The sequence below is a fragment of the Plodia interpunctella genome, chromosome 5 (genome assembly GCF_027563975.2).
Source record: "Plodia interpunctella isolate USDA-ARS_2022_Savannah chromosome 5, ilPloInte3.2, whole genome shotgun sequence".
Lineage (NCBI taxonomy): Eukaryota > Metazoa > Arthropoda > Insecta > Lepidoptera > Pyralidae > Plodia > Plodia interpunctella.
This window is the reverse complement of record NC_071298.1, coordinates 4,771,948-4,786,800: the sequence shown is the minus strand read 5'-3', so window position 1 is coordinate 4,786,800 and position 14,853 is coordinate 4,771,948. Positions and strand designations below refer to the sequence as shown.

At 36.7% G+C, this 14,853-nt stretch overlaps 1 protein-coding gene across 1 annotated transcript; it reads left to right on the top strand.

Annotated features, from left to right (window-relative positions):
* Positions 1-63: 63 nt before the first annotated feature.
* Positions 64-14,827, top strand: LOC128670037 (E3 SUMO-protein ligase RanBP2-like). Its single transcript, XM_053745387.2, has 13 exons — positions 64-493; positions 589-814; positions 1,381-7,124; positions 7,254-7,396; positions 7,517-9,099; positions 9,178-9,383; positions 9,579-9,719; positions 10,181-10,378; positions 10,744-10,977; positions 11,293-11,400; positions 11,882-12,082; positions 12,878-13,000; positions 13,500-14,827. The coding sequence occupies exons 1-13, from the start codon at positions 425-427 to the stop codon at positions 13,542-13,544; spliced, it is 9,021 nt and encodes a 3,006-aa protein (XP_053601362.1). The 5' UTR covers positions 64-424; the 3' UTR covers positions 13,545-14,827.
* Positions 14,828-14,853: the final 26 nt, after the last annotated feature.

Sequence of the window (14,853 nt, the reverse complement as noted above, 5' to 3'; positions counted from 1 at the left end):
ATCGTATGAATAACCTGACATTTCATCAGTGTTGCCAGATGCGATTTTCAAACGGTGTGAGCGGTTTCCAGTAATACCACTGGCACGGGTATCCAGCGCGCGGGAGGTCACTGGATCGGAAAAATAGGGACTGCTCTATTTTGGAATATTGATTTCCAGTTACCAGGATGCTTGACTGGATTGAAATGTGACCTACGGAATACAGATTCAGTTTCTGACTGGATCCAGTGCTAGTGTTACTGGAAAAAGTAGAAAGATCAATGTAAATCAGCCGTTATTGTAATTTAAATTTTGTATATGGTAATACTATTTTTAAAAAATGACCGAATAAATGCCGATGCCGATCTTTTGCCCCACGCGATTTTCATCTTGTGCAAATCTGAGTACGCGTTAATTCCAAGTGATTTGGTGTTTAGTTGTGAAAATGTATAGAAATAAGAAAGATGTTGATAAGTACGTTGAGAACTTGATGTCCAAATTATCTGCGAAAGAGGTAAGTACAAATTTTGTTTAAAGGCTTACATGGGTAGGTATTTCAAGGATTGTACATTTCTGACGTTTATTCCAATGAAATTTTCATATTTTCAGTTCAAAACGCGAGCTTATTCGGTGGCACGACTTTATTTCGAAGTGGGGGACTATTCTAGTTGCAAGCAATACGTTGAACAATATCTGACTCAAAAAGACAACAATGCAGCTGCTTACAAACTACTTGGACAGGCTTTGCAGAAATTGGGACAAAAAGAAAAAGCTCTTGAGCAATATAAAACATCCCTTGATATTGACCCTACTCAAACATGTACCATACTGGATAGTGAGTATTATCTTCCATTATTGCTGTGACATAACATTCAAACCTTGTTTTTTGGTTATTTGAGGGTAGATGCCGTGTCCTCGTTATAGTATATTGATGAATCTTTTCTCAACGATTTTGGTTATTTATAGATAGTTAATAGACATTTGATATTATACAGTAGATATTTAAATGTATGCAGATGCCAGGGGTGTAGTTTAAATTAATGCAAGCATTTTTGCTTGTTTAATTAGAAATCTTTACTCTTTATTTAGGCCCCCCAACAAATTTTAATCCAAGGGCTGAGCATAACCAAAGACAACAAAATAAGGTATCCAGTGTATCTGTCAAATTCAAAAGTGGGTCTTACCTACCAAATTTTTTACTTTCTACTGTTTATCATGTTCACATGAAATTAACCTGTGATGTGTGGGTTAGCTTTAGGATACAGAAACTAAAGACAAAGACTTATATATGCATATTTTAATTGTAATGTTGTTTGTCATGTTTAAATTATTAGCTATTTACAGTGCTGACATTGAAGGGAATTGTGACATGTTTTTATATGTATTCTTTTATCTTTTTAGTTTGTGAGCTTCTTGCCGATGATGAGATTACTATTGACTTGGGACGTGCCAAATATTGGTATGAGAAAGCTGAAGCTACATTTCCCAGACATCCTGTAACATACAAATTACGTGAAAGACTGGTAACCATCTCCAACCCAGACCCAGCTGCACTTGTTAGTCTGTTGACTAATGAACTGGCTGTGCGACCTAAGGATGCATTACTTCATGCACGCCTTCTTAAACATTATTTGCAGTCAAACCAAATCAAAGAAGCTACAGATCATGCTTGTAATGTGGAGTTTAGCAGAAACAATTTTCTTAACAATTATTCCTGGTATGAAACACTTATTGAGATCATCAAGCACAATTCCTACAACATGAGTGATTGGCTTAATCAATTATTTCTACTAACTGTTAGGGAGCGTATTTGCGTTTTGAGCCTCACAGAAACACCAAGTGGCTCATCAAAGAGTTTAGTTGAATCAAATGACCTTTTACATGCTTATGATCAGGCTATAGAAGCTGTGACAAAGGCAGGAGCCTCACCTGGGTTTGCTGAATTCCATTCAAGCCTGTTACAGCACCATAGAGGTCAATTGGCATTCCATGTAGCCACCTATCTTCTAAAGAAGGCTAAGAAAGATCAATTGAGTTGGAGACACGCTACCAATACTGCCTCACCTCTCATGTTGATTGCTTGGCATGTAGCACCTCTTGATCCAAAAGTAAACTGGCTTGCTAGTGGCCCTGAAAAACAACAACAAGCAGTGCAACGCTGGTATTCAGAAGGAGCTTATAGGTGTTCTCAATCTGGACACTACTTACTTGCTAATATGAAAGAAAAAAATCAATCAATCTTGGATCAAATATCTCAGAGTTGCTCTGGTACACATTGGAGAGATAAGTTATATGAAAAGATTTTCACTGGTAGAGGACATTTGGCAAAGATAAAATCTTCTTACTTGGCTTCTGACACCTTTGTAGCTCCTACTCTGAGATTACCAAGAAGAATTGAAGTTGAAACTTATGATCTGCAAGCACAACACCAGTTTGCCAACTCACTACATCATTTTGTTTGGACACTTTTAAATTACAAGAATTATGCACACTTTAAGTGTACTCTTTTTGATATGCTGACGCCTATTGCATCAACTTGTGGTCCTGAGACCCTGAATAAATTGGATATTCATGCTTTTCTTTACTGTGCTGCTCTAACAGCTGGACAACAAAAATCCAGAGAAGTGACTTATTTGTCTGACAAACCTACAGTTTTACCTGCTAATATTACAGACCTACTTTGTTCTTTACTTCAAATGAAATGGTGGGACTGTGCTTATAAATTCAGTCAAAACGAATTGGGAACTGAGCTAACGGATATTCGCGCGACCATAAGTCGAGGTATTGAAGTCGTGCGATGTGTTGACAGCCATGGTTTGGATCTTGAGATGTTATGTTTACTTGGCCGCATTTTTAGTGAGAAGGCAAAATTAACAACTGGTGTAGATGAAAAGACAAATTTTGAAATCAGAGCTGGAGTGTATTATTCTTCTGCAATACCTTTACTTGAAAAGTTGAAATGTAAAATTGTAGTAAAACTGCCTGAGAAAAGAATGTTTGATTATACACACAAGGAACTGAATACTAAGGAATTGATAGCCTTAATTAGTGAAAGTAAACTTTTTGTTGCGGTTAACCACTTGAATGATTGTGATTATGATAGGGTCATTGAAATTCTTTCTAATGTGAAAACACCTCAAGCATTTTATTATCTGAGTCAAACTTATAAAAAAATCGCAGTGGAAGAAAATAATACATCTACAGATGTTAATGAAACTAAATCTAAATGTTCTGCTTTGCTCTCAAAGGCTAAAAATTATGCCTATAAAGCTTTAGATTTGCTTAAAAATATTGAAACAACCAAAGATGATCCTTTGTATTCTGACACACAGTTATTAATAGAAGATATTGAAACACAAATAAATAAAATTGATCCCGAACTGTCAGGTAATATTGGAAATGACCCTGATGGAAAATATTTGTCAGATGAAAATATTTCATTAGCTGTAAGTGAGTCTATTCCGCTGCGTACAAACTCACACGTATTTCGAAATCTTAGCTCAACACCTAAACAAGCACCTAATCCTAATGCTACCAATTACCGTACTGCTGTAGATTCTCACATATTAGAGAGTACTAGAGTAGATCAACCATATTTGGAAAGAATTGAACATGAAATAAAAAATTTGCAGAAGAGAGACACAACTATCAATGACTTTATGGAACAAACAAAAATGTGGTTTGACGAAAATCGGAAATTGGGTAACCAAATAATAAGCACTATTCACTCTAATATTCAAAATACAACAGACCAATTTAAGCTGCTAAAGATCTCAGTTGACCAAGTAAAAGATCAAATAGATGAGTGCAGAAATGAATGTAAAGATGTGGGCGATCTGAAGAAACAAATAGCAGAATTAAAAAAAGAAGTAAATAAATTGAAAAAGGCTTCATCCGAACAGACTATTAATGAGAGTGATTTATATAACTTAGAGGATGATTATAGAACAAATGAAAGCAGTTCTACTTTTGCACCTCAACTGCCTCTACCGCAAGTAATCCCGCCATTTAATCAAAGGCTTGGCTTGCCACCTTTTTCGGTGCCTCCAAATCCTTACCATTTGTATGGTCAAAATTTATATAATTTGTATAATCAGTATTCCCAATTCGCGCAGGCGGCGCAAGTTCCAGGAACAACTCCATTGTTCGATCCAACAAGAACTGCTATGAATTATCCTGGTATATTTCCCACACCAGAACAAATGTACCTAGATGTTACTCAACTTGTTGCACCAAGTGTTCCACCATCTACTGTTTCTACAGTCCCGCCAATTCCACCAGTACCTTCTATGCCTTCAATGCCATCTGTTTCGACTGTACCTCCTCCAGCACCAGCCCCTATTGTTATATCAAAAGAGACGAAAGAAACTGGACGAACTCTTCCTGTAAATGTTGTTATAACTTCATCTGACCCACTCCCAACATGTACTACGACACCAGCACCTGTCCTGAGCGTGACTATTCCATCCAAGCACATTAAAGGCACTACTGTTCATAATTATCAGATAACAATGCCATCCACAAATGAGACTAAAGCGATGACACCCCCCGTATTTAGCTTTCCAGCAAATGGTAATAAATCAAATAACACAACCGCATCACCTTTTGCTAGTTGGAATCAGTCAAGTATGTTTAAAAATACACAATCTCCTGCAGTAAGCATTTCTAACGAATCTATGCTTTCTAATACCAAGTCATTTGGAGACGGACTAGACACTTCTACAACCGTTGTCGATGGAATATTTACGCCAAACACTAGTCTGAACAAGTCAAGGACCTTGTCTGAGAAAAGTAATACTTCGGTAGAAAATTATGATCCATGTCCTGATTTTAAACCAATCGTTCCTTTACCGGCTGAAGTGAAAGTGACGACAGGTGAAGAAGACGAATGTACTATATTCAGTTCGAGAGCCAAATTATTCCGTTTTGTCGATAAACAGTGGAAAGAGAGGGGAATTGGTGAAATAAAACTATTAAAGCACAAAACGACTGGGAAAGTAAGAGTTCTAATGCGCAGAGAACAGGTACATAAAATTTGTGCTAACCATATTATAACACCCGAAATGGAAATAAAGCCAATGAAGAATGAAACTAAAGCTTACTTCTGGGTAGCTAACGATTTTGCTGATGAAACAGTTGTTTTAGAAAAATTCTGTGTCCGGTTCAAGACAGCTGACATAGCTAATGAATTCTATGAAGTTTTTGAGAAAGCCAGAAAAGAAGCCTCAACTTTCATCTCAACTGACTCTGGCTTGAAATCTGAAGTCTCGAAGACAGATACAAATCAATTTGAAGCTGCTGTCAAAGAATTTGCATCTACTACTTCACAACCTACTAAAACTGTAGTTGGTGGTTTCACATTTAGCAGTACTCCAAAGTTCAAACCCGTAGAAAATGACAATAAAGAAGATTCGAAATCGTTAGAACCGGTGACATCGAAAGCAAGTATTTTTAGTGGTATTACTTTCAAAACCACTACTTCTTCTCCATTTAGCGGTATATTTGGTATACCTAATAATCAAACAACATCTAGCTCTGATAAACCAGTTTCCAATGTAGATACTGCTAAAACATTGAATAGTTCTGACACTGTTGAAGAATTCGAACCAAACGTAGAATTTAAACCTGTTATACCATTACCAGCATTAATCGAACAAAAGACAGGAGAGGAAGATGAAAATGTCTTATTTGAACATCGAGCTAAATTATTGAGATTTGATGCTACTAATAAGGAATGGAAAGAAAGAGGCCTAGGAAACATTAAATTGCTTGTTCATAAAGACAATGTACAGAAAGTACGCTTATTGATGCGCAGAGAACAAATAATGAAAGTTTGTTGCAACCATGCCATTACTAAGGAATTGGTATTTCAGAAAATGCCAAATATGGATAAAGCTGTGACATGGGGAGCAAAAGATTACTCTGAAAATGAGTTGGTGTCAGAAACATTTTGTTTGAGATTTAAAACAGCAAAGTTATGTGATGATTTCATGGAAGCTGTTCAATCTGTCCAGTCAAAAATGAAAGAAAATCCTAAAGCTATAAAGGATGAACAAAATGCTGCTAAACAAAGTAGCCAAATTGGATTTGGTGACAAATTTAAACCTAAAGTGGGCTCATGGTATTGTGAAACATGTTACACTAACAATTTAGAGGATTATCTTAAATGTGCGTGTTGTGAACAACCAAAACCAAAAGGCGCGGATGACACAAAGGTTTCCTCTACCTCTACCCCTAACACGTCATCATGGGGTGACTCATTCAAGCCAAAACCCGGTTCTTGGGAATGCACCCAGTGCTTGATACGAAATGAATCCAATGTCGATATTTGTAATGCTTGTAATAGCCCGAAAGATCCTTCAGCTCCAAAAGAATCCATCAAAGTTTCCTCAGATGATACACCTAAATTTATGTTTGGTATTCCACAACAAACTTCATTGAGTATCCAAAACGCAGAATCTGTAGCACCTATGGAATCTGTAGTGCCTGGTTGGGGTGACAAGTTTAAAGCCAAAGAAGGATCCTGGGAATGCAAAGAATGTTATGTCAGAAACGAAGGAGCATTGGATAATTGCGGTGCTTGTAACAATCCTAAGGACCCAAACGCGAAAAAGCAAGAGCCCAAGAGCTTATTCGTAACGTCTGGACCTAAGTTTACCTTTGGCATCCCTGCTGGCACGGGTAATGATACTACACCACAAAGTCAAACAACTTCTATTTTCGATGGCACTGGTACACATAAATTTAGTTTTGGTATTCCATCGACTGGTCAAGATAAACCTCCGACTGTCGTGTCCTTTGGCGATACAAAGTCTACATCTATATTTGGTACTCCCAAATCAACCACTGAAAATGAACAACCTGTTAACTTTAGTCTAAAGAATGGGGAATCTGTAATGAGTTCAGTAGCTACAAAGTCAGCATTACTTCCTACTCCTAATATAAATCCAAATCCAATTGCACTTGGAAAGAAAGAAGGCGGAACCTTCGACTTTGTATTCAAACCCAAAACACCACCAAAAGGAAAAAGCCCCATAAAGTCACCAAAGAGTGATAAGGGCGAAGAGAGTGATGGCAACGAATATGCATCTGAAGATGAGGGTCATCATATACATTTTAGTCCAGTCATTCCTATGCCAGACAAAGTGAGTATAATGAAATGTTTAATTATGCATATATTTCGTACAATTATTATTTAGTTGATTATCTTCTTATTTAATATCAAATATTTTTAAGGAAATCAAAAATTGAATGTCTACTTTTTCTCAACACAGGTGGATGTTATAACAGGCGAAGAAAATGAGACGGAATTATATGGTCATCGCGCTAAGTTGTTCCGATTTACAGCTGGCGAGTGGAAGGAACGTGGCATTGGTGTTGTAAAAATCTTAAAACACAATAATACCAATAAATTAAGGTAAGATAAGTACTACTTTTACTCTGGACTATTTATTTATTTTATTATTATATAATTGTGTTGAATTTGAATAAAAAAGAAAGAAAAATATTTGAATGTTTGGTTATTTATTTCTTTCAGGGTGGTGATGAGACGTGAACAAGTTCTTAAAATCTGCTTGAATCATACATTGACGCCGGACATTATTTATTCTTCAAAGGACGACAAAACATGGCTGTTTGTGGCCAATGATTTTAGCGATGGCGAGCTCAGTTTGCATAACTTCTGTCTTAGATTCAAAACTAAAGAGATCGCTTTAGAATTCAAAGAAGCAATCGACAGAGCTAGAGGTGACGATTCCAGCGAGAAGAGTCATAGCGATGCAATTAAGAAAGATTCCAGTGATGACGTCGTATTTGTAAGCGAAATACAGGCTACTAAAGAAGAGAAGGAAAAAGCCAAGGAACTAAAGCTACCGGAAAACTTTTTTACCTATACAAACAAAGCTCCATGTTCTGGTTGTCGTGGCTGCATAGAAGATGAAGATTCTAACATATCTTCGTCTAATAGCTCAATAGTTGTAGGATCAACTGTCTCTACGACAAATACAACAGCGTCTTTCAGTGCGCCTGCATTCAATAAAGCTGCAATATCATCAATGTCTACACCTACTAGATCGTCCACATTCTCGTTTCAGAGTCCAGCCACTTCTTGTTATGGAACACCTAATGTTCAAGATAGAACATCTGATAATTCAATGTTCAGGACGCCACTTGGTTCGATCGGTTCTAATACAACCACCACACCTAGTGTTCACAATAACAATGTTCCTAATAATGACGCTACAAATAAGGAAAATACACAAAAGTTAATCTTTTCCGGCCTCGGTGAACAAAAAACTTTATTTGGTACTCCTCCAACTACAAATGTATTTTGTAGTACGGAGTCTCAAACACCCGTCAGCACAAAAACAAATATTTTAGCAGCACCCAAATTAAATACTTTGAATACATCTTCTGAAGAGAAACAAACTATTGATCCTAAATCTGTTTTTGGATCAATAAAATTATCTGATGTTGAACCAAAATCAATATTTTCATCAAATAAGCCAAATGATATTGAGCCTAAATCAATTTTTGCATCAGTTCAATCAAGCAATGTGGAACCTAAATCTATTTTTGGATCAATTCAACAGAGTAATGCAGAATGCAAACCATTTGGATTTACAAACACGTCTACTTCTGTTTTTGGAAATGCAGGAACAGGAACGTCGCTAAATAAACCAATATTTGATTTTATATCTGAAAATAAAAATGAAGGGAATGAGAAAACTGAAATAAAATCATTATTTGGTTCAGATGACCAAAAACCATTTAATCTGTTTAGCAGTGCAAACCAGGGAGGAATATTTGGACCTGCAGCTTTATCGAATAATCAGGGCAAGCCTGGATCTATCTTTGGTTCAAGTGTAGGATCTAGTTCCAATTCATCTCAAACTCAACCATTCGGTTCTGGGAAATCCATATTTGGTTTGGTTGGAGACCCAACAGCTCAGTGGACTGGAGCAAGCTTTGAAAAAAAATCCAGTGATGTCCCTGCTGCAAATGGCTCTGGTGACAAGAAGAAAGAACCAACTTCCGAAGTTCCTGTGGAATCACCTTTTAAAGTTGATTCAAATTTGTCTTTTGCTGCTCTGTCATCCAGTAATCCAGGAGGATTTCAAAGTAATTATTATTTAATCTATCATATTCTCAATATCATTTGGGGTGTACAGTGTTTGTTAATATTGTTCATTATTACAGAGAAAGATAACTTCCAATGGGAAGGTGCCGGGCAACAGCTGTTTGGGGTTGGCCAGAAATCGGCCAATAAGGAGCTAGAGAAGTCTAAAAATGAAAGCGGCGCCGGCGAAGAGGGGCTCGCAGCTGACGAGGAGTATGACCCGCACTACGAGCCCATCGTACCGCTACCAGATAAAATTGTTGTTACCACCGGGGAGGAAGACGAGGTGTGGATTATTTGATTATAACATTAAATATCTTAAATGTTACAGTTATTAAGTTTTAAGATTTTGGTATATAGAAGCACGTAAAAAAATAAACATTGATTCATTTACGTGTATGTAATCCATTAATAGTACTGCTGGAATGGACAGGCTGGTAGGTTATCTGATTAATTTGTATTAGAATAAAATATATTTCAGGAAAAACTATTTGGTGAACGTTGCAAGTTATATCGTTACGACGAAAAGACTCGTGAATGGAAGGAGCGTGGGGTTGGCGAGATGAAGGTCCTGTACCACCCGGGAAAGAAAAGCTATCGCCTCCTACTACGACGAGAGCAGGTGGGACTAACCAGCTACTCCCCATGTATTCGTGTTATGCTAGAATATAATAACTTCCTAGTAATAAGCTAATTGTCAAATTTTTGTTTGATGATGATTCCAAGTGAAAAAATACTGTGATAAGATCACTAAGATATGACAAAAATAAAATCACACATTTTTGGACACGTCCAAACACTCCATACGAACAAGTGACGTCACAACGTACTAAAATTTTCGCGAAGAAAGATATGTTTGTTCGACAGCTACATTAACGTTTATGGTGATGACTTGTAAAAAGTTGTTACAACATTTTAGTAATTTCATACTTTTTAAAATTGACTTTCCAACCAAGTTTAAATCTTCGTATAGCTGCATTGTTACAGTCAATGAATTATGATGATCTTAAATATATCTATTTTACTTAGATTATACATATTTTTTACAATTCTTTGACCTTGGCAACTACTCTATTCATGTAGGTACACAAAGCCGTGTTGAACATGCTACTGTTCATGGACATGGAGTTGCGGCCGATGAAGAACTCGGACCGCGCGTGGACGTGGGCGGGCCGCAACTACGCGGAGACGCCCGCCGGAGACCAGGAGATGCTCGCCGTCAGGTTCAAGTCCGTGGACCTCGCCACCGCTTTCCACGACAAGGTCGTCGAGTGCGTCAGGGTAGGTTTGAGATTGTTACTCGCAATTACAAGCATTTTATTTCTTACTTATCGACTATTACTGATCGTCATCGAATGTTTCTGTGCGTGTGACTCGTAATCATAGCCTTTATTACCTTTCAAAGCCGGGGCGAGGCCGCACCTGGGTTTATGTTTTTAATAATAAAATATGGTTTGATTTTGCAAAGAGTTATTTTTTTGCGAATTAGGTTTTTTCGCAATTCAAGGACGGCATTTTTTTGCAAGGTATCTCGCGTTATTATACACATTTTATAGAAATTCTATTAATCAGTAAAACATTATTTTTCACCAAAACAGAGAGAAGAGAAAAAATCTACACATATTTTTATTATTCTTTCTCCAAAGAAATTGCAAGCTTCCGCCGCGCAAGCAATAAGGGAGCAGCAAGAGACGAACAGCAAGCCGTTCGAGACCGTCGCGCCATTGCGCCTACCAAAGCACATGGCGGACAGCGCACGCGCAGACAACGTGATGTCCGCTAAAACTGCGCAAGCGACCGCTGCGGCGAACTTCGCCAACGCGGGAGATAGCAAGAAAAATGGTGACAGTGCGGCGGCTGTCAGTGAAATATTCAAACAGGTGATTTTCAATTTTTTGTTTTTGAGTTATTTTTTTATAGACGTCATGTTGCTAGTTTGAACCACAACAAATTCATTGATGTTGCCCGGTGAGGGATGCTGTTTAATGAATATGAAGAAAGTTGCCAGATCTTGATAAAATTTACATTATATCTATGTCATAAAACAAATAAATAGACAACACAATAGTACAATCAGTATCTCTGTCTCATTCAGTCTACGGCATGTATACCAGAAATAAGCTTAAACTCTTTATTTCTTCTCAGCATATATTTTAAAATTTGTGGAATATGGATACATATTTTTATGTACTTAGGTCCACTTCCGGGAGCCGCAGGATGCTCGGGAGGAGGAGGAGGACGATGAGGAGGAGGGGTATGAAGACTATGAGCACAATGAAGACTATGATGGATATTATAATGAGGTGAGATATGTCCTTTGTCTTACTATGTGTTTTAGTATTATTGTATAAGAACACACAAAAATCTGAAGTAGTGTAAAATAGCAAAGGCGGACTATTCCATAGAAGGATCTCCAGTCAACCAACATTATAAGAAATGTTGCAAACACAAAGGCAAAAAATGAAAGGAAGAAAAATAAATAATATTAAATTAAGAAATAACAATCATGATGAAAATAATAGTTAAAACATAAAGCGATATGCCTAAGGGATATGAGACTTTCGCATCCATACATATTATAAAATCCTGTCATGTCTATCTCTCTGTATGAAAAACTACCAAACGGATTTTTATACGCGTTTCATCAATAGATAGTGTGATTCCTGAGGAAGGTTTAGGTGATAGTTGTAGGTGTAGGTTTTACCCGAGTGAAGCCGAGATTGGCCGCTAGTTTATAAGTATGTAATGTAATGATGGAAACAATCAGAACATATCTTGTCGTAGGATGACGAGGAATCGTCAACGTACTACTCGTGCGACGGCGAGGTGGTGGTGAAGCAGGGCGACACCGAGACTGTGTGCGAGCACGGACACGTCCAGGTGCTGTACGACCAGGACATCTACTCGCCCAAGATACTGGTCACCGACTCTGTCACGGGCGAAATACTCGCCGACATGCTGATATACACCGATACCGAGTTCCAGGTGAGCAATATTTACATTACACATCATCTCAGCGTTTTTCTACGAAGCCGGTGTAGGCCTCCTTTAGTTTGTTATTTTTGAGCAATATCCATTCACTTCACACATGTTATGAAATATTGCTGATACACACCGATACTTAATTCCAGGTGAAGAATATTACATTACACATGTTCTCTTCTTTCTTCTCAGCATTTTATACCACACGGGTCGGTGGGGTGACAGTCTTGGGTAATCTCCATTTAGTTCACACCTTTAGAAATAAACACTCGATAAGAAGATAATAAATTCACGATCCACATTCTTTACTTTTCATTACAATTACATGAGTGAAATCGACGATGTGCTCTGTTCTCTCGAGCCTATGGAAATGAATGAGAAACTCAATATGTTGTGTCAAATAAATATATTAGGACAAATCACACAGATTCAGCTACCCCAAAGTAAGTTCGAGACTTGTGTTATGGGATACTAACTCAACGATACAATTTTTTATAACAAATACATGTATAGATAAACATCCAAGACCCGGGCCAATCAGAAAAAGATAATTTTCCATCATGACCCGACCGGGGATCAAATCCGGAACCTCTCGGTTCAGAGACAAGAAGTTTACCACTGCGCCACCGAGGTCGTCGGTAAATATTCCCTAGTGCACTCAGCTTAATGAATCACTTACTGAAAAAGTCTGCAACACATTAATAACTCTTGGCACGTGACCATGCACTGTGGTGTTTAGTTACCATTAGGCAACACACATACTCGTTTGATTATTGTGCAATAAAAAAAATATTTCAGATGTCAGGCGACACGTGCGTGTGGTCGGGCACAGATTACACCAGCAACGACCCGGTGTACAAGACGGTCACAGTTAACTTCCACGACAGTGAAACCGCGCTGCTCTTCTATGACTGCTGCGAGGTGAGTGTCTTTATCATAATCATCGTCATCTTTACGATGCCATCCCCAAAATGTCATAAATACAAATGTGTTAAACGCACCCAATGTGAAGCAGTAGTCTTTGAATAAAAAATCTAAAAATAAGCATTTTGATAAAATATCAAAGTATTAAATATGGTTAACAGAAGCAATTTGGTCTCTTGGCCAAATATCATAAATGCAAAAGTCTGTCTTCCTGTCTGACGGACTGCAGTTTTCACGGCTAAACCACTGGATTGTATGCATTGAAATCTAACTGGATATGTAACTCTTATAGTTATAGACACATCACTTAACTACCCGTTCCAAGCTACTAATTCATTTCTAAGATTGTCGACTGTTTAGTACAAGAATTTTTAAGTAAGAGACATTTTGGGAAAGACTTTGAACCTCAACACTAACGTACATACTGCACCTTGATATTTAGGATCTTCTTTATAGTTATAGGTATAAGTATACATTTTCTTTTATATTTTTACAGACCAGCAAAGCTGCCACATATACGTCGACCGACCCGGAATCATAGGAATTTTGCATAAAGAATTAAATAAGTATTGTAATTTTGAATTAGCATAATTTCGTATCTGATTTAGTTGTTAAGTCTTTATATTATTGTCTATCAAGTCTGTCAGACTAAAAAATTGTTAGAATCCATTTTCTGTTAAACCTGTTTTTATAAATTCAGATCTCATTAATGAAGGATTATGATTATTTCTTTCGTATTTAATCGTTTTATATTACTTTTGACATGTTTTACTTTAAATGTATAATTCAAAGGACGAAAAAAAAATGTAAAAATTAAATCATAAATCTTGGTATCTAATTTACTTACCATAAATCATTTATCAAATATTCCGAAGATTTTGTATTAGACTGAAACTTTATTATTATTGAATGATAGATAACATCTTGAACGGAATATAACATAACATACACCACGATCATAAGTATTCAATTCCGAAAAATAAAACGCCTATAATAGTTTTTTTTATTACTATTATTTGTAGTATTAAGTGTGTATGACTTCATGTACATGAGTGTGAAGACATGTTCAGAGGTTATTAGCGACACATTGTTATTTTTCGATATGTCGTAAACCTGTAGAAAATGCCGCCCTCGAACCGGCTCGGTATCATTATTCTATTAGTTAAAATAAATATTAAATCGCCGATAGCCCCTAGTAAGTGTAGTAAGTCAGCTAGACCCTAAAACGGCTGGTCTCGGTTTTAAAAATGGCTCTTACTATTATTGCTTATAGCGAAAGGAGATCTAACCAATGTTCTAAACTAAATAATGCACTTGAAAACAAATGTTAAATATATCAATACACTATTACATTGACTTGTAATGTTCCTAGTTGGTTAGGTCTTTTTATATATTACAATCATGAAGCTACGACTAGATCATTAATCCCAGTGCGTGTTACAGTCTCTCGTAGCTTTGTATTGCTACATGTAGCTAGCCTTCATTCACAAAACTCATTTAATATAATACAAACACATGTTGATCATTGTACATTTTGTTTTCGTATGTTTATTTTTATAGATTTTAATTAAATCCTGAACTGGCCGTAGCGCTTTAGTAATGATGACTTTTGTGAGTAAAGGCTGTAAGAAATATTCTTCTAAATAAATAACCCTTTTTAAATTGAAATGAGAAAGGGAGTGTTACCTCTTTTATTTGTTTGTTGATGTTTTATTAATATGTGTTATTATTATGAAAAAAATATTTTGAACTTGAGTATTTCCTTTTCTCATTTGAATTGTGATATTATGTAACTTAATTGAACAAATAAAAAATATAAACCCATTTCATATCTTTTAATCCATGCCCAA